Genomic DNA, 21,359 nt, shown 5'->3' with positions numbered 1-21,359 from the left:
TAAGTTCAATAGCAAGGAAGTGCCCCAAACATACAATATCTACATACTCAGCAGTATTCAATTAAGTCATGAAACAGTACTCAATAGATTCACCTACATAAGTCTTAGACAACTAACTCAATAGCTGGCAAGCAACAGAAATAATTGAAATTTTAAATATTGCCATACCAGTTGCAAGAATTTTCTTTCTTTTACTTAGTTGTGGAGTTTCCAGTCTTCCTCATGTACAAATAAATAAATAATTTAGATCTTTTATCATCAGTAAAGAGAATAGTAGCAGATCATAGCAGATAGTAGATAGTAAAGAGATAGGATACCATTAGTATTATGTTGACAATAGTTACCAAAGCAAGAAGTCTACTATGGCACACTTTATATTTGCAACAACAAATTAGTAATATCCAATGCCTCACTTACAAAATTACATAAGAAAAGTTACAGTTCCAAGTTTTTGACGCGTCACCCATTTAGGACAGTAATAATATTTCCCATTTATAGATGTAACAGCAATAGCAGAAAAAAGGTTTCTGACTGACTAAGTTGTCTTCACCAAGTGCTGCAAGCACATGTAAGACCACTAGAACAGTCATCAAAATAATGAATGTTGCTGTTGTTGTTGTTGTTATCTTCAGTCCTGAGACTGGTTTGATGCAGCTCTCCATGCTACTCTATCCTGTGCAAGCTTCTTCATCTCCCAGTACCTACTGCAACCTACATCCTTCTGAATCTGCTTAGTGTATTCATCTCTTGGTCTCCCTCTACGAGTTTTACCCTCCATGCTGCCCTCCAATGCTAAATTTGTGATCCCTTGATGCCTCAGAACATGTCCTACCAACCAATCCCTTCTTCTAGTCAAGTTGTGCCACAAACTCCTCTTCTCCCCAATTCTATTCAATACCTCTTCATTAGTTATGTGATCTACCCATCTAATCTTCAGCATTCTTCTGTAGCACCACATTTCGAAAGCTTCTATTCTCTTCTTGTCCAAACTATTTATCGTCCATGTGTCCCTTCCATACATAGCTACGCTACATACAAATACTTTCAGAAACGACTTCCTGACACTTAAATCTATACTCGATGTTAACAAATTTCTCTTCTTCAGAAATGCTTTCCTTGCCATAGCCAGTCTACATTTTATATCCTCTCTACTTCGACCATCATCAGTTATTTTGCTCCCCAAGTAGCAAAACTCCTTTACTACTTTAAGTGTCTCATTCCCTAATCTAATTCCCTCAGCATCACCCGACTTAATTCGACTACATTCCATTATCCTTGTTTTGCTTTTGTTGATGTTCATCCTATATCCTCCTATCAAGACACTGTCCATTCCATTCAACTGCTCTTCCAGATCCTTTGCTGTCTCTGACAGAATTACAATGTCATCGGCGAACTGCTCTTCCAGATCCTTTGCTGTCTCTGACAGAATTACAATGTCATCGGCGAACCTCAAAGTTTTTATTTCTTCTCCATGGATTTTAATACCTACTCCGAATTTTTCTTTTGTTTCCTTCACTGCTTGCTCAGTATACAGATTGAATAACATCGGGGAGAGGCTACAACCTTGTCTCACTCCCTTCCCAACCACTGCTTCCCTTTGATGTCCCTCGACTCTTATAACTGCCATCTGGTTTCTGTACAAATTGTAAATAGCTTTTCGCTCCCTGTATTTTACCCCTGCCACCTTCAGAATTTGAAAGAGAGTATTCCAGTCAACATTGTCAAAAGCTTTCTCTAAGTCTACAAATGCTAGCAATGTAGGTTTGCCTTTCCTTAATCTAGCTTCTAAGATAAGTTGTAGGGTCAGTATTGCCTCACGTGTTCCAATATTTCTACGGAATCCAAACTGATCTTCCCCGAGGTTGGCTTCTACTAGTTTTTCCATTCGTCTGTAAAGAATTCGCGTTAGTATTTTGCAGCCGTGACTTATTAAACTGATAGTTCGGTAATTTTCACACCTGTCTCACCTGCTTTCTTTGGTATTGGAGTTATTATATTCTTCTTGAAGTCTGAGGGTATTTTGCCTGTCTCATACATCTTGCTCACCAGACGGTAGAGTTTAGTCAGGACTGGCTCTCCCAAGGCTGTCAGTAGTTCTAATGGAATGTTGTCTACTCCCAGGGCCTTGTTTCGACTCAAGTCTTTCAGTGCTCTGCCAAACTCTTCATGCAATATTCAAACTCTTCACAGTATCATATCTCCCATTTCATCTTCATCTACATTCTCTTCCATTTCCATGATATTGTCCTCAAGTACATCACCCTTGTATAGACCCTCTATATACTCCATCTTTCTGCTTTCCTTTCTTTGCTTAGAACTGGGTTTCCATCTGCGCTCTTGGTATTCATACAAGTGGTTCTCTTTTCTCCAAAGGTCTCTTTAATTGTCCTGCTGTAGGCAGTATCTATCTTACCCCTAGTCCTCTAGCCATCCCTGCTTAGCCATTTTGCACTTCCTGTCGATCTCATTTTTGAGACGTTTGTATTCCTTTTTGCCTGCTTCATTTACTGCATTTTCATATTTTCTCCTTTCATCAATTAAATTCAATATTTGACAAATTCGTGGTTTGACAGTTTGACCACCACCCGAGCCAGAAAAGAGGCATGATTAGTATGCTAGTAACGAGAGCAGGACGAATATGTGAGCCGCAACATCTCAAACGAGAAATGCAACACCTGGAAACTGTCCTGAGGAGCAATGGGTACTCCACAAGCTATTTTAGAAGTGTAACAGAGCCAAACACTCGGCGAAGTAAGGAACCAGAAAGAGAAATGTCGGGTACGGCCTTTCTACCATACATTCCCAGAGTGACGGACAGAATCGGCCGTATATTGCGCAAACATGGCGTAAAGACGATTTTCAAACTGACAAGGAAGATCAACGAGTGTCTTAGATCGGCGAAGGAGAAAAGAGACCCACTTGCAATGTCGGTAGTATACCGTATACCATGCACATGCGGAAAAGTTTATGTCGGAATGACTGGACGATCCATTAAGACCAGGATCAAAGAGCATAAGCGACACTGCAGGCTGGGGCAGATGGAGAAATCGGCCGTGGCGGGGCACGCACTGAATGAGACCGACCACGTAATAAAATTCGCCGACACGGAAGTTCTGGCTGTAGAGAAGCACTATCACACGCGCTTATTCAGAGAAGCTGTAGAAATACAAAAACATGCAAACAGTTTGAACAAGAAAGAGGAAAGCCTTAAGGTAAACGGATCCTGGCTTCCCGTACCGCAGCAAACAACCGTCACAGGTAGCAAGAGGAGAACCGCACCGGAAAGAAGCCCTCGGACGTTGGCGCGCCAGGTACATATAGTCTGCGGCCGCGAGCTTGGCTCCAGTGCACCAATGGCAATCGAGGGTGAAGCTTTGACAATGCCAGCCACTCTTGCTGGCGAAACGTCAGAAAAATCATTAGATGAACGTCGGCCGAATAACCCGAGACAGAAGCCAATAGGCAGTTTGTCAACAAGTGGCCACGAAAGCCTTAACAATTTTGTAATTCAATATTTCTTCTGCTACCCAAGGATTTCTACTAGCCCTCGTCTTTTTACCTATTTGATCCTCTGTCGCCTTTACTACTTCATCCCTCAGAGCTACCCATTCTCCTCCCACTGTATTTCTTTCCCCAATTCTTGTCAATTGTTCCCTTATGCTCTCCCTGAAACTCTGTACAACCTCTGGTTTAGTCAGTTTTTCCAGGTCCCATCTCCTTAAATTCCCACCTTTTTGCAGTTTCTGCAGTTTTAATCTACAGTTCATAACCAATCGATTGTAGTCAGAGTCCACATCTGCCCCTGGAAATGTCTTACAATTTAAAACCTGGTTCCTAAATCTCTGGCTTACCATTATATAATTTATCTGAAACCTGTTAGTATCTCCAGGCTTTTTCCATGTATACAACCTTCTTTTATGATTCTTGAACCAAGTGTTAGCTATGATTAAGTTGTGCTCTGTGCAAAATTCTTACTCCCAATCCATATTCACCTACTACGTTTCCTTCTCTGCCTTTTCCTACTGACGAATTCCAGTCACCCATGACTATTAAATTTTCATCTCCCTTCACTATCTGAATAATTTCTTTTATTTCATCATACATTTCTTCAATTTCTTCATCATCTGCAGAGCTAGTTGGCATATAAACTTGTACTACTGTAGTGGGCGTGGGCCAGGGAGCGATTTGTACTTTTACCAGTGGGGGGGGGGGGGGGGGGGGATGTCTTCGGGGGTTATTAGAATTATATATGTTACCAGCTTGGACCGTGGCGTTACGCATGGTTAAACACTATTTATAAATAGATGTTAATGCTGAAACTCACTATTCACGCATATGCACTATCAGAAAAGCCATCCCTTGTCATATCTTTAAAAGTACATTATAGGTAAAGCTTATTTACAAAATCCTCTACATACAGGTATACGAGGGGAATTCAAAAAGTAAAGGCACATTTGTGAAAAGCTGTACTTATTCTGAGGATAGAAAACTGAAACATATTAATAGTATTAATAGTAAGACTTACTAAAAACTTTCAGTATTCGGCTCCACAAATTTAAATTATATGTAAACTTTTACTCCAGTGCTTGGGAAATAAACATCCCAGGTTGGGACGCATGAACTAAAACCAGAGGAGGGGATGGTCTGATGCAGAGGGGGTGAAATCCCCCCATCCCCCCCTGCAATTCGCACACTGGCGTGGGCTTCACGTCTATCTTGGCCACAATAATGCGTTCACTATGCTGTTTGTAGTAGCTTACCCGCATTCCTATTTTCCTATTCATTATTAAACCTACTCCTGCATTACCTCTATTTGATTTTGTGTTTATAACCCTGTATTCACCTGACCAGAAGTCTTGTTCCTCCTGCCACCGAACTTCACTAATCCCCACTATATCTAACTTTAACCTATCCATTTCCCTTTTTAAACTTTCTAACCTACCTGCCCGATTAAGGGATCTGACATTCCACGCTCCGATCCATAGGACGCCAGTTTTCTATCTCCTGATAACGACGTCCTCTAGAGTAGTCCCCACCCGGAGATCCGAATGGGGGACTATTTTGCCCAAGAGGACGCCATCATCATTTAACCATACAGTAAAGGTGCCTGCCCTCGGGAAAAATTACTGCTATAGTTTCCCCTTGCTTTCAGCCGTTCGCAGTACCAGCACAGCAAGGCCGTTTTGGTTAGTGTTACAAGGCCAAATCAGTCAATCATCCAGACTGCTGCCCCTGCAACTACTGAAAAGGCTGCTGCCCCTCTTCAGGAACCACACGTTTGTCTGGTCTCTCAACAGATACCCCTCCATTGTGGTTGCACCTACGGTACGGCTATCTGTACCGCTGAGACACGCAAGCCTCCCCGCCAACGGCAAGGTCCATGCTTCATAAGGGGGGGGGAATAATGAATACAAAAATGAAATCATTAACTGAATTGGATATTCAAATACACAGTGTTTACTTATTGGTTTCCACTCCTTACTATTACTGGTTTGACATACATTACTGGATACATAAAGAAGGTTCCAACATTCTGAAAGTGAAAGTCTACAATCAATGTGTTCTACTAGTTTCGACTCATAGCAAAGTGACATTTAATTTAAATACAGTAATCGTTAAAAAATATGGATTGCTCAAAGACCAATGAAGAGATATATGTTGTGAAAACAACCAAACAAATCAAGAAACATGCAATACATAGATATACCTGTAATATGTATGAAATGGGTGTATGTGGGACATTTATAGAGATAAGTGCATGGTACATAGATCAAGCAAGCTTTTACTAAATCACAATGTACAGAAAAAGATTGTGACTACAACCTAATGGAACACAGGCAAATAACATTAGAAATGTTTTGGCTATTATCCAGCAGTGAATGTCAAACGACTGATGGCTCTGATAGTGGCAGCATAAAGAAAATATGTTATCTGAAGCTGTTGTTGTGTACATACTATGTGTAGGTACACCTCATCCTGCTATTGCACACTACTCTTGTGCAAGATTGGAAACAATCCAATTGTTATTGTAGTGAGCACTACAGCTCATCTGAAATATGCTCACTTGAGCTAAGACAAGCTTCTGGAACAGATGTAAAAATCCAATCATTCTAATTTCATCCAACCACTTTGTTGCAGCCCCCTGGTTTAAGAACAGAAACATTGTAATAAGGCCATGCAAGCAGTGGGTTTCACATGCCATTGTGTCAAAGGTGTACCACAAGTATGTCTAGTTAGGCAGCAATGTATTCACAACAGAAATTGCCATTTGCTATGGTGGTTTCTAACTGGTAGACAGCCATTTTAATGTTGGGTGACAACGACTGGCATAGCCATATCATCTAGAGTGACCATTCCATGGTGTTCATAAACCGCCACTCCACACTCCATTCTGCTCAACACTCATCAAATGGTACGTGTGCAAAGGCTTACCACAATATGGTGCTTGGAACAAGGGAAAATGTCACCCGTACTGATAGTTGTAGTACATACCTGCAGTAGAGTACCCATATGTAAAAAATACACGAGAATGCATTTCACTTGATGATCAAGTGCTGCTCAGGTAGGTGATGAGGTTATTAGAGTGTGGGAGATGATTAAATCAGATGAAGTAGGACTCCTGATACATCTACCAGTGTGTCTCAATGAAGAGCAGCACAGGTACCGATGCCAAATTATGTGTATCCACTTGTACTCCTACAGGGTCCTCAGCAACAAAATATGTCACCCGATCACTCACAAATTATGACGGAATGGTTGGAGGTACACTACAACAGAAATGTTGGTGCTTGTGAGGCCCACAGGTGACCTCATTCACAGTGAGAATATCTGGGGTGCCACTGTTTGAGGTACGTGTGTCTCACAGTCAGCACTGAGCGCTGACCAATCTCCACGAGATGTGGATGGATGTTAAATAGCCTCTGATCAAGCTCTCCCCCATCCCCTCCCCCCATCCACAATACCCTTGGTGTCAGGGAACATGCCACACAGCCAACATCAAGGGAAGGGGATGCGATGTATTAGTACAGGTAAGCATATTTAAATGTCCATGAGTGTACACTCTCATGCACACTTGAAGGATGTATAGTATCTGCCAAAATTTCTTTCAGGGTGTGTATTCACTCTATAAGCCAGTGCAACTGCTTCATCTTGCATGACCTCAGTAAAACAAAGTAGTTTAATGGAGTTATAATGTGTGAGAGAGAACAGCCACTCATTTACTTTGTTTAACTTCTAATTGCATTACAACAATCCTGCTGCTAGTACGAACTAAGATAGTCTGCATCTTATTGCTTTTTATAAACTCTCACACACTCATTATGCTCATCAACATCTGGAGTTGTATTTGGTAAGAGATAAAGCACAGCTATATTTTTATAATGTTCTAAAGATGCTGATTTCAATTTAGGTAACTTAAATCCTGTTTTGCAGTAATATACCATGTCACTAGAGTTTTAACAACAGTACATGTTAATACTTATTAACAAACAGCAAAAAAGATCTCCCCAGACGCCATGATTTCAAAATCAATAATGGCATGTTTCAAAACAAATTGTAACTAGCCAATGGTAACTGCTTTTAGAAATATGTTGTACTCCTTAGAGCTATTGAGATTTAGATAGTCGAATGTAAAAGACAATAAATAAAAAGCTCTGAAAGAAAAAGACTGTCTTTAGAAAATACAGACCTGCTACCACTCATTACATAGCCAACAGCTTCAAAGGAAGCTATCTGATCAGAAGTTAGACCAATTTCTCCTCTACGAGGTATTCGTTTGCCTTCAGCAACATAAGCAGCCATGGCTGCTCCTTCTCCAGGTAACAAGGCTTTACCATAATCTTTCTGTGACAGGGTCACATGCTGTTTCTGTACAGGGCCCACTATTCCATCTTCATCATCACTGCCTGACCCATCTGCTTCTGCAAATGAGAAAAAGGTATGCTGATGGAACATTTATAAAATAAAACACTTTATTTCACAATTTTTTGAAATCAGTACCAACATACACACCCAGAGAAGGAAGCAGCACCAAAATTGAAAACATGCTATCGGTATGCATTCGACAGCATGCGATACCTAACGAGTTCCAAAAAGTCGCACATTTGGAATTCTTCTGGGGCTCATATCTCGGGTTCTCTTGGTGATGGACAGGTAAGGTCAACTGTTTTGGATTTCCCTGGGGCTTGGGACCATTTCTACTCCCAACAGAAGGATTGCATTTGTGTGACTATTCTACAGGACAGGGTCAAAGTATGAATATCACACAATTCTTCCTCCTTAGCCAAATGGAATAAATCATTTGGTTCTTCTTGCATTGGATGTAGTCTATTGTGGGCATTAAGCAGCTTTGGAGGCACCATTAGTTCATGGGCAGTTGTTCAGAAACCCCCCACCCCCACACTAAAGAAAAGAAAAAAAATTCTTAGCACCTTTTAATGGAAAAACTGAGCTGCAGATTCCAGGATGGCTATGCACAGCAAGTAATTGATATCTTTACTATATACTCCTAAGATCCTGATCTCCAAGAGCTTCGAAAACTCTAATGATATATTTATTTGATTCAGAGATGCAGAGGTTCAATTTCATCCCACTTCTACACATAAAATATGTGCATAAAATCTGGTTTGAGGCAAAATCTAAATAATAAATAACCACAGAAAATTGCTCAGATTTTAATGGTATATTCTCAAGGCATTTACCTACAAGTGCCGTCTTCTCTTTATCAAAAATCTTTGTTAGTTCTTGAGCAGCTGCTTAGAGAACCCCAAAACTAATCATTTTTACCATTTTTTCGCACCAAAACCGAGCTGCAGATTCCACAATGGTCATGCAGCAAATGGCTGAAATTTTTAAGGTGTATTCTTAATACATCAATCTCGAACAACATTGAAAATTTACTTGATGTCTTTGTCCACTTCTGAGATACAGAGGTTCACAGATACCCTACTTTTACACATAAAACACAAACGTGTGAGGCAAAAACATAGTTTATAAAGTGACGTAGCACGCAGAAATATTCTTAAAGTGTCTCCATTATCATCAGAAGGGTTCTGGGAACCCTGTGTTACAGTACTGAAGCAAAAGCAAAATTTTTGTGCAAGTAAAATCCTGGCTGAGGTGTAAAATTAGTTTTGCATTATTTCTGTTTCACATAAGTAAACTATCAAAATTTTACTGACGATAAGTTCCTTCTACATGAGTGACGTTCCCTGCTTTACTAGGGAAATGACGTGAAGCATCAGAAAAATGCTCCTATCAGAGCACAGAAATAGCAAATATAATCCTGTCAAAAGACTTCGGCTGACAAATGGGGTACCAGTTGCCTCATTCTACGTTCCTTGGCACCCTTAAAAATTTTCCCAGATTCTGCACGCACACATATTCATACTTTTTTATGATGAGAGTGAAGGAGAGAGTGGCAGCAGGAGAGAGACGAAAAAGTAATAAATGTAGGAAGATGGTACACAGTGGCTGTGGTATAGAGCGAGTGAAGGAGACAATGGCAATGTGAGAGAAAGAGAAGAAAACAGTGGCACTGGAACTTAGTTGACAGTGACGGAACAATGCTAGGAAAGGAGTGAAGGTGATGGTGCCAGTGGGACAGGAATAAAGAGAAGGAGAAAGTGGAAGTGGGTGAGAGCCAGTGATAATGAGACATAGAGCCTATGACAATGACAGCAAGGAAGAGAGAGACAGTGACAGTGAGAAGAGACAGTAGCAGTGTGAATGAATGAATGAGGTGGTAGCAGTAAGAGAGACAGAGAGAGAGACTGTGACATATCACAACAGAACGAAGTTGTGAGACAGGGTGTAGTGACAGTTGGAGAGAGACACAAAAGGATATGACAATGACTTTGGCTGAATAAGTGAGAGAGAATGGGTACGTGGGAAGAGATGGGTATGAGCGACTTACAGTGATGGACTAGTGGGTGTGAGCAAGTTTCAGTTAGGGGAGCTCGTGGGAATGAAAGATGAACTGCATCTTAACAAGAGTATGAACATGTTTGAATGCAAAAATTTTTGAGAAAAATTTTATAGGTGCTGATGAAGGTAGAATGAGGCAGCTGGTTCCCTGTTTTTCAGTCACAGACTTTTAATCATGAGTATATTAGTCTATCTTATACTCCGATAGGAGCATTTTCCCGCTGTTATTATTTATACTACAGTGTACACTTTTACAGCTACGTACAAGACAACAAGTTAAATTACATAAATTCCTTATTCTGAATCTTTACTTTTGCATCAATATCCATGACATTCAAGACATGGTTTGCATTAAAAGGATGATGATTTGAATGGTGGGCTAAATTTTACGATTTAGTTCTTAGTTGATCCTGGCAATTACTATGATTTTAACTTCTTGCAATGATTTATGTATATAAAAATTTTGCACCATGGTTTGCATTTCATATCTAATATTCAATCTCCCTACAACTGACTGGTTGGACTGTTGACAGTGTAACTAAAAGATAGATTGCTACTTACTGTAATGATAACACGTTAAGTTGCAGACAGGTACAATTAAAAGACACTTACACATTAGCTTCAGCCACAGCCTTCATCAGAAAAAGAAAGAGAAACACATACCATCCATTCACACAAACAAGCACACCTCATGCCCACATGACCACCAGCTCCGGCAGGTCAGACCAGAATGTAAATCGGTATTTTTCAGGAGAATGCTACTTCTGCTGCTGAGAACTCAGCAGCAGAAGCATATTCTCCTAAAGATGGTGATCAGTTGGATCACCAAAATATTGAATCACGTTGATTTTAGGATCCAACAGCAAGCCCGAAGAGACTCCACCACATTATTCTCACAATACCATACCCCCATTTCATCTTCATTTACTTCCCCTTCTCTTTCTGTAAAATTCTCTCTCCAAGTTTGTTTGCCTTGTAGAGCCCCTACATATTCCTTCCACCTTTCAGCTTTCACTTCTTTGCATAGTCCTTGATTAATCTACATTTACATTAATACTCTGCAAATCATATTTATGTGCCTGGCAGAGGATTCATTGACCCACCTTCACAATAGTTCTCTATCATTCCATTCTCTAACAGCACTCATAAAAAATGAACACCTATATCTTCTCAGGCGAGCTCTGATTTCCCTTCTTCTATTATGATGATCGTTTCTCCCTATGGCGTCAACAAAATATTTTCACACTGGGAGGAGAAATTTGGTGATTGAAATTTCATGGGAAGATTCCGTCACAACTAGAAACAGCTTTGTTTTAATGATGTCCACCCCAAATCCTGTCTCGCATCCATGACACACTTTCCTCTATATCTTGATAATACAAAACGGGTTGCTCTTCTTTGAATTTTCTTGATTTTCTCCGTTGGTCCTATCTGGTAAGGACTCCACACTGCGCAGTACTCCTCAAGAAGTTGGACAAGTGTAGTGTAGGCAGTCTCTTCAGTAGATCTGTTGCATCTTCTAAGAGTTCTGCCAATAAATTGCAGCCTTTGGCTCACCTTCTCCACAACTTTTTGCAATTTAAGTTGTTCATAATCGTAATTCCTAAGTATTTAGCTGAATTTCCAGCCTTTAGATCGGATTGATTTATTGTGTAATCAAAGTTTAATGGATTCCTTTTAGCACTCATATGAATTACTTCACACTTTTCATTATTTAGGGTCAATTGCCATTTTTTGCATCCTACAGGTATCTTTTCTAAATTGTTTTGCAGTTGGTTTTTATCTTCTGATGACTTTACTAGACAAGAAATGACTGCATCATCTGCAAGCACTCTAAGACAGCTGCTCAGATTGAGTCCTCAATTGTTTATAGTATATACAGATAAAGATAGATTCACATAAATATGAGCTCTCGATATTCATATGAAGTACTTCTCTTTCCTCCAAAGGTATCTTTAAATTTGGTATAGGCCACATCTGTGTTTCCCATAGTCATGCATGCTTCTGCAGCCTTGTATTCATCCTCTAACCATTACTGCTTAGACATTTTTCATTTTCTGACAATTCCACAATTTAGACGTTTGTATTCCTTTTTGCCTGCTTGACATGTTGCATTTTTATATTTTCTACTTTCATTTTAATTCAATATCTCCAGCCTTATCCAGAGATTTCTACTAGGACCTTTGTCTTTTTGACAATTTCATCTTCTGCTGCCATCACTATTTCATCTCCCAGAGCCAAACATTCATCTTCTATTGTATTCCTTCCCCGTTATCAATCAATCATTGTCTATTTCTACCTTTGGAACTCTCAACAACAACAGACTACGGTACTGGTAGTGGAATATGTTTGAGGATATAATACGTGAATTATGAAAATTTAATTGATTGTAGGTGAAGGAAGTAGAATGTGCTGGAGAATCATTAGTTACATTGAAATAAGAATTAGTTGTATGTGTGCTGCAGTCATTCATGTGCCATGAACACACACAAAGTGTGTGCACTTACACTGATGAGCCAAGACATAATGACCACCTGCTGAATTACTTGTTTGTCCTCCTTTGGAATGAAATAAATCACTGATTCTCTGTATCAAGGATCCGGCAGCTTGTTGGTAGGTTTGTGGAGGTATGTGGCATTAGATGTCTATACACAGGCCATGTCATTTGCATTAATAAAGAACCGCTGACTTGTTTACGCAGTGATGGGGCCCAATAGCAACCAAGATGGGTTTCGTAAGATTTGCATCAGGAGAACCTGATCGCTGAGACACCAATGTGAGTTCACTAGAATACATCTCAGACCACTGTATCAAGGCTCTGGCTCTGAGACATAGGCAATTATACTGCTGAAAGATGACATCACCATTGGAGAATACATATAGCATGAAGCGATGCAGGTGTTTCACAACTGTCAGCATGTCTTCGACTACTACCATAGGTCTCATGCAAGCGCAGGAGAATGTCACCCATGAAATAGTATTGCTCCCACTAGTCTACAGGCTGTCCGTGGTGTGCTGCACATTTCAAGCTGCCACTAAACTTGATGACAGCATTCGTGGAGATGACCACTGACGTTTTTTAGCAAAAATGTTATTCACCCAAAGCACTGACACATTTCCATTGATCGATGGTCGAATCCTGATGGTCCCATGCTCACTGCAATCGTAATTAATGATGCAGAACTCCATGCTCAAAATTGTATGACGAACTATGTGCTAAATGGTGTGCTACAAAACACTTGTGTGTACACCAGCATTGTCCTCTTTCAGCAGAGATACCAGAGGTCACCATCTATCCTACTTCACAGAGCAGACAAGCCTCCAAATCCCACATTCTGTGAAGAGTTGTGGTCGTCCAACCATTTAGCAAGCACATACTGGTATATTCACTGTCCTTCTACCTCTTTCCGTATGTGCTCACGACAGTAATATGCGAACATTCGACCAGCTTTGCCATTTTTGAGATACTCATTCACGGGATCAGAGTAATAATCTCTGAGTAATAATAATCTGCCCTTTGTCAAACCCGCTTATCTCAATGGATTTCCCCATTTGCAGCCCATATCTTCGCTAGCATGATCCCTCGTCCGTGCCTGCTCTGCTTACATACTTTTGTTATCACGTCACATGCCTGCAATGCCACCAGGTGGCATCCATCATCACAGGAGCAGTGGTAATACTGTTTTGACTTATAAGTGTACCGAGAGGTGACACAAAATTAACAGTTGAATTAGTAAACAGCCAAATTTTTCCTTTAAGTAAACTCGAGTCATAACTGGAGTCTTTTCTGGCATCATTTATGTGGTGAGCTTAGGAATAAAATTTAATTCCATCACCAATTTTTATGTTAAGAGCATTTCTTCAAGAAGCACATGCAGGAAATAATAACTGAATTTACGCCAAAAATTAAAATTGTGAATTTCAACTGTTCAAAAGAATTATGGAAACAGGTGTCTCAATGTCCGGAACATTAAATCTATTTCGATACCAGCAGTACCTGTGGACATATTGCATGGCTTGAGTTCTTTGCTTTCAATGTAGGCAACAATCAAAATAATTCACCATGTATTGGATGTGTAATGCATTACAGTGTCAGGGACCCCCGTTATAACCCCAAATGAAGGCCGATATCTGGCCACCTCTGCGCTGCAGCATCACATGGATGCCACCAGAGCATGATCTTAGAACAGCCACTGGAACCACTGTGTCAGATCAGACCTGTAATGAACAAGTTATGAGAAAGGACCTTATTACCCAGATGTCCTGTTCGAGTGCCCCACTTGACACGACAACACCTTGCAGCTCACCTTCAGTTCTGACGTTCCCATTTATACCAGCAACGTCATCAGTGGCAAAACATGTTATTCACAGAGGAGTCCAGATATCCTCTGATGCAAGGTGACGGCCATGTTCAGGTGGGCGCAGAGACCCCATAGTGAGTGATACCTGCCAAACACTGTCTAGGAAATTGACAAATTTCCAATGTTCTGTGATGATGTGGGGAAGCTTCAGTGTTGACAGCCACAAGATACTGTTGTGATCCATGATTGGGTTACCACCAGGCAGTACATCTAACAGATTCTGTTAACCATGTGGTGGCATATATAATACCAGGGCCTATGCGGTGTGCATCACCAGGGAAGTCTGTCAAAGCCTGGACAATGAAGTAATAGAATGACTGGCAGTGAGTCCTGACCTTAATATCCATATGCAGGACATGCTTGACAGATAGGTTTGTAGTCATCCTGTTCCCCCACAGACTCTTCAAGATCTTACACGGGCTCCCACTGAAGAATGGGAACTGATACCACAGAGAGACCTCTGTAGACATATGGAGCATGCCACATAGGTGTCAGGCATAGGCAAATGATCACAGAGGCATACACGCTATTGAAGCTCTCAAATTCCAATGAAATGCACCAACATCGATGGGATGAATGATTGTTTCCATTTTGTTTTCGACACCTATAGGACATTTCTGTACTTTTTATGTAAACAATTAAGGATGTAATGATGCTTTACTGTGTACTTAATATGTAAAAGATAAAGGTATAATTTGGTAACTTAACCAGTCCTTAATATTATTGCTCAATGGAGTATGGCAGATGCCCAAAATCACGTTCCCCTTATCTTTTGAGCAATATATTTTTCACACAAGAATAATAATTTGCTTTTTTTTTTCAGCCTTAAATTAACCCAAATCCTTATTTTTTATGGCCTTTCATATTCCCTGACTGTTTTAAACTAAAGAAATAATTGCCTCACAAATATGTATATAATAAAACAATGAACATGTTGTGAAAATGGTGCTAACTTATATACGAGTTTTCCATCTGTCACTAACTCAATGGGCACTTACTATTCTTTTCAACCCACTGCTCCACTGCTACCTCATCATCAGAACTTGATGAACTGCTGGAACTTTCTTTCTTCTTCTTCTTTTTCTTCTGCTTTTTATCCTTCTTTTTCTTGTGGCTGCTCTTCTAGAAAATTTTAAACAAAAATTTACTATTAAATGTTTCAAACTTAGAAATTACAATTAATGAATGTAAAGGAAACGAATTTTTTGGGCACTTTAACACGAGAGACAACAAATTATTTTCCTTAGATGGTTAACTACAAAGATTAACAGATGACACTGTCTTTCAAATTGTTGGAAGTGTGGATAAATATTCTTATCCCTTTTTGTGCAAATTGCTGTGAATATAACTAAAGAATAGGAGTAATTTCTACTCATAATAATCTCAGTATATTTACATACTTTTATGAATCGCACAATAAATATGTAAAACATTTCTCTTTTTTGTTTCACTCACAAATATTAATAATTTTTGAAAACAGTATTGGAAAGCATTGATTGGATCAGATAATTTGAAAGAATAACAGTGCTGATCACAAATTGTTATTAAAAGTTAAAAAACACGTGTCAATGGTAATCAGCTTCGATCATATCTACATCCTCGTCAGAACATGCCTCTGGAATGCACGAACGTAGTTCTCCTTACAGGGTAATATGTACCAAAATCATACAATCCATCTCCACAAAAAATACAGAAATATGATCACAATAAAATAGAAATTCCCGGTTGGGATATCAATATATAAGGAAAAAATACACTCCTGGAAATGGAAAAAAGAACACATTGACACCGGTGTGTCAGACCCACCATACTTGCTCCGGACACTGCGAGAGGGCTGTACAAGCAATGATCACACGCACGGCACAGCGGACACACCAGGAACCGCGGTGTTGGCCGTCGAATGGCGCTAGCTGCGCACCATTTGTGCACCGCCGCCGTCAGTGTCAGCCAGTTTGCCGTGGCATACGGAGCTCCATCGCAGTCTTTAACACTGGTAGCATGCCGCGACAGTGTGGACGTGAACCGTATGTGCAGTTGACGGACTTTGAGCGAGGGCGTATAGTGGGCATGCGGGAGGCCGGGTGGACGTACCCAACACGTGGGGCGTGAGGTCTCCACAGTACATCGATGTTGTCGCCAGTGGTCGGCGGAAGGTGCACGTGCCCGTCGACCTGGGACCGGACCGCAGCGACGCACGGATGCACGCCAAGACCGTAGGATCCTACGCAGTGCCGTAGGGGACCGCACCGCCACTTCCCAGCAAATTAGGGACACTGTTGCTCCTGGGGTATCGGCGAGGACCATTCGCAACCGTCTCCATGAAGCTGGGCTACGGTCCCGCACACCGTTAGGCCGTCTTGCGCTCACGCCCCAACATCGTGCAGCCCGCCTCCAGTGGTGTCGCGACAGGCGTGAATGGAGGGACGAATGGAGACGTGTCGTCTTCAGCGATGAGAGTCGCTTCTGCCTTGGTGCCAATGATGGTCGTATGCGTGTTTGGCACCGTGCAGGTGAGCGCCACAATCAGGACTGCATACGACCGAGGCACACAGGGCCAACACCCGGCATCATGGTGTGGCGAGCGATCTCCTACACTGGCCGTACACCACTGGTGATCGTCGAGGGGACACTGAATAGTGCACGGTACATCCAAACCGTCATCGAACCCATCGTTCTACTATTCCTAGACCGGCAAGGGAACTTGCTGTTCCAACAGGACAATGCACGTCCGCACGTATCCCGTGCCACCCAACGTGCTCTAGAAGGTGTAAGTCAACTACCCTGGCCAGCAAGATCTCCGGATCTGTCCCCCATTGAGCATGTTTGGGACTGGATGAAGCGTCGTCTCACGCGGTCTGCACGTCCAGCACGAGCGCTGGTCCAACTGAGGCGCCAGGTGGAAATGGCATGGCAAGCCGTTCCACAGGACTACATCCAGCATCTCTACGATCGTCTCCATGGGAGAACAGCAGCCTGCATTGCTGCGAAAGGTGGATATACACTGTACTAGTGCCGACATTGTGCATGCTCTGTTGCCTGTGTCTATGTGCCTGTGGTTCTGTCAGTGTGATCATGTGATGTATCTGACCCCAGGAATGTGTCAATAAAGTTTCCCCTTCCTGGGACAATGAATTCACGGTGTTCTTATTTCAATTTCCAGGAGTGTAGATTGCTACTCACCATTAACATAACACGCCAATTTTCAGACAGGCACAATGAAAAGGCTGTCACACATTTAGCTTTCACACAAAGCCCTCTTTAGAAAAAGAAACACACAAACATACATTAACACAAGCAAGCACAGCTCATGCCCGCATGACCGCCATCTTCGACAGTTCCGGTCCAAGTGGCTTCGGCCGAAAGTTAGATGTGTAACAATCTTTTGGTTGTGCCTGTCTGCAACTCAGCATGTCATCTCTATGGAGAGTAGCAATCTATCTTTTTCCTTATACTGTTAATAGAATAAAAAAGTTTTTATGCCATTAAATGGTGAGCACAGACAATTAGCAGAGCACTGACAAGTGTTGGAAGACACTTCTGGCCACTGCTAAATAGCGCCAAAACAATATGTGGTATAAAGGGGAAAGCTCCGCCCCTCATCTGCTGCGTGATTTCATTAGAAGCCAGTAGTGCTTAACATACAATGATAGCATATGTGAAAACTTGAAATAGCAATCTAGATAAAAATAAAATAAAATGATAAAAGATTACATAAATGTCAGTTGGAAGTAGTAGTAATTACTTTACATTTGCAAAAGATAATTACAGACATCCACGAACAACCAATAAAATTAGTTGTAAGAATGCTAACTTGATATCTATGGGCACTGCATGAAAGTACAAACTGAGGTGTTGAAGCAAAAGTAAGTGTAGAGACACCAGCAGTTGCTGTGTGGGAATGGAACATAGAATCTCTCTACGAATAGTGTCAATGACAGAGATGTAATGGCCATCGGTCACCATGAAGACAGGGTTCGTGGCTTTGGAAGTATAACACCTAAAACCCTTATCATTACAAAAGAATCTTGTAAACTTTTGAGTTTTTTTTAATTATTCAGTGTTGAGATGCCGCAGGCCTTTCAAATCAGAAACATTTAGTTCATCACGCACTATACTATAAAATAAAGCCATACTCAACTAGCTGAATGTATTCCTTAATATATGTTAATGGTTCTAAGTTAATGGTTGCAAACTTAAAAAGCTCGATTTTTGGAAAGTATTTTTCCAAAGAAGGGGTAATTTCTCAGCCTTAATATTTGCAGTATTACGCTATGCAGTATGCTTACTTTTTACAGAGTATCAATGGTGAGAAGCTTACACTAAAAAAAATACACTATTTAAATTTAAAAAAAAAAAAACAGATTTTTTGAATTTTTACATTCTTTGGCTTGCAATATCTTTGTTAAGGGGCCAGATAAAAATCTGAAAATTAAACACACAATAGATCTTTATGATATCACACTTCAGTATAAATTTCATCTCTGAGATTCAATGGGATGTTCGAAAAAAAGAAAATTGCAAACATGAGTCAAAATTACATTTCTTAATATCTGCAATATTTGGACTACAGGAAAAAAGCATATCAAACAATGGAAAACCCAGGATGGAATGAAACAATACCAGAGAAGGAAAGCTGCTACTCACCATATAGTGGAGATGCTGAGTCGCGATAGGCACAATAAAAAGATTCACACAATCCAAGCTTTAGGTCATTAAGGCCTTTGTCAGCAGTACACACACACACACACACACACACACACACACACACACACACACACACGTACGTCTGCAGTCTCAGAGAGCTGAAACTACGAGTTCCAGCTCTCTGAGACTGCAGACTTGTGTGCAAGTTGTGTGTGTGTGTGTGTGTGTGTGTGTGTGTGTGTGTACTGCTGACAAAGACCTTAATGACCGAAAACTTTGATTGTGTGAATCTTTTTATTGTGCCTTTCGTGAATCAGCATCTCCGCCATATGGTGAGTAGTAGCTTTCCTTCTCTGGTATAGTGGAATAAAGTATAGAATATAATAGAGGGAAACATTCCACGTGGGAAAAATATATCTAAAAACAAAGATGATGTGACTGACCGAACGAAAGTGCTGGCAGGTCGATAGAAACACAAACAAACACAAACATACACACGAAATTCTAGCTTTCGCAACCAACGGTTGCTTCGTCAGGAAAGAGGGAAGGAGAGGGAAAGACGAAAGGATGTGGGTTTTAAGGGAGAGGGTAAGGAGTCATTCCAATCCCAGGAGTGGAAAGACTTACCTTAGGGGGAAAAAAGGACGGGTATACTCTCGCACACACACACACACACACACACACACACATATCCATCCGCACATACACAGACACAACCATTTACAAATGTCTGCTTGTGTCTGTGTACGTGCGGATGGATATGTGTGTGTGTGTGTGTGTGTGTGTGTGTGTGTGTGTGTGTGTGTGTGCGCGAGTGTATACCCGTCCTTTTTTCCCCCTAAGGTAAGTCTTTCCGCTCCCGGGATTGGAATGACTCCTTACCCTCTTCCTTAAAACCCACATCCTTTCGTCTTTCCCTCTCCTTCCCTCTTTCCTGACGAGAGCTAGAATTTCGTGTGTATGTTTGTGTTTGTTTGTGTTTCTATCGACCTGCCAGCACTTTCGTTCGGTAAGTCACATCATCTTTGTTTTTAGGAATATAGTATATCAATTATGTAATTTAAACACACGAAAAACACATGAAATTAAAGTGACGAATGATTATTTGTTGAAACAATCCTCTGCAGAAAGTTTCAGCAGGTTAGGAGACAGGATCTGCAAGTGTGTACAGGCTCACAGACAAGCCTGTACAAGGCTTTGTGTTGTCTTCCCTCTTCCACCAACATCTGTTCACTCACACACAGTTAACAATGAGCTCTTGAAGTGTGCAGTTTTACCATGGAGTCTCAGTGTTCTACTGGTGTTCTTATTAATGAAGGTTGCCACAAAAGTGTGTATGGATTGCTTCTTAAAGACATTTTACTTCAATTGAAGATTACAGTGAAGAAGAAAAAGTGTTGTTTCACTTAAAAGTTGATTCAAAAGGTTAATTCAACTAGCAAGTACCATGAAATTAAGTTCTTAAAGAAACTTCATCATCCTTTGGCCAGTATTGCTTGGAACCTTTTAAGAAACATAAGCCTGTAACAAAAGGTCTGGGTGAAATAATGTTTGATCCCTTTTATCAGTATAATACTAGGATAGTCATTGTGTCTAACATGTTATTCTAAGATATTGGGACTGATGACCACAGATGTTAAGTCCCATAGTGCTCAGAGCCATTCTAAGATATTTGTCACTAACAAAGAAAGGGATAGTGATAGTTCAGATAAATAATGTTGTCATTCAAGAGCAAGCTATTAAAAAAGAGGATTTAGCCTGTGAAATACTATGTGTATTGCCTGCTAGTAAAATTAAAAAACTAAGTGAAGAAAAAAGACTTTTTGCAATGAATGCAAAAATTGAAAAAGGGGCAACTACTGTCAAAAAGCATTTGGAAGTTCGATTTCAAAAGAAAAGTTGCACTACACCACATGGAAGTTCTAATTTCATAATGAAAACACGGTCGAAAAGATTATTAAGTTCCACAAAGATGACAATAACAGCTATTTGATGCCCCGTAAAAAATATTGTTTCTGTGAAAGAAAATGGTACTAAGGTTCAGAGACAAAAAGGTTAATATTGTATAATTTGAATGAACTATCACTGAATTTAATGTTGGTGTTTGTTATATCACCAGAATGTAAAGTTGAGGTTAGAAGGGGCCAGTCTTAGAGTGGCCTATAAAGATCTTTTGGAAGTTCTGGTTTGGAATATTGACAGTTACAATTGTGTGGTCATGGGAAAATGTCAAGTCTGTCCAGGCACACAAGTTTTACTTGATGTGTTTGAAGAATATGAAGATGATGATTTGATGCCTGACAATACATAATACAAACAATGGGTGACACAAGACAGAATGGAAAAAGTGGTAATTACAAAACCACAAGAAGAGTTTTTTTGAAGTGTTAGTAGCTAACCTTCAAAGCCTGAAAATACACATCACTTTAT

The 21,359-nt window shown here is 40.5% G+C and overlaps 1 protein-coding gene across 1 annotated transcript in view; it reads right to left on the bottom strand.

The window, feature by feature from the left end:
- LOC124619861 (NKAP family protein CG6066) overlaps window positions 1–21,359 on the bottom strand; it is a 71,065-nt gene that overhangs the window by 19,916 nt on the left and 29,790 nt on the right. Inside the window, exons 3-4 of the mRNA XM_047146482.1 lie at window positions 15,284–15,407; window positions 7,688–7,919 (exon numbers count right to left, since the gene is read on the bottom strand). Of these exons, the coding sequence (XP_047002438.1) occupies window positions 7,688–7,919; window positions 15,284–15,407 (356 nt within the window). The remainder of the gene's footprint in view (window positions 1–7,687; window positions 7,920–15,283; window positions 15,408–21,359) is intronic.

This window comes from Schistocerca americana, chromosome 1 (assembly GCF_021461395.2).
Source record: "Schistocerca americana isolate TAMUIC-IGC-003095 chromosome 1, iqSchAmer2.1, whole genome shotgun sequence".
NCBI lineage: Eukaryota > Metazoa > Arthropoda > Insecta > Orthoptera > Acrididae > Schistocerca > Schistocerca americana.
Note: the sequence above shows the minus strand (reverse complement) of the source record. Positions and strands in the feature narration are given on the sequence as shown.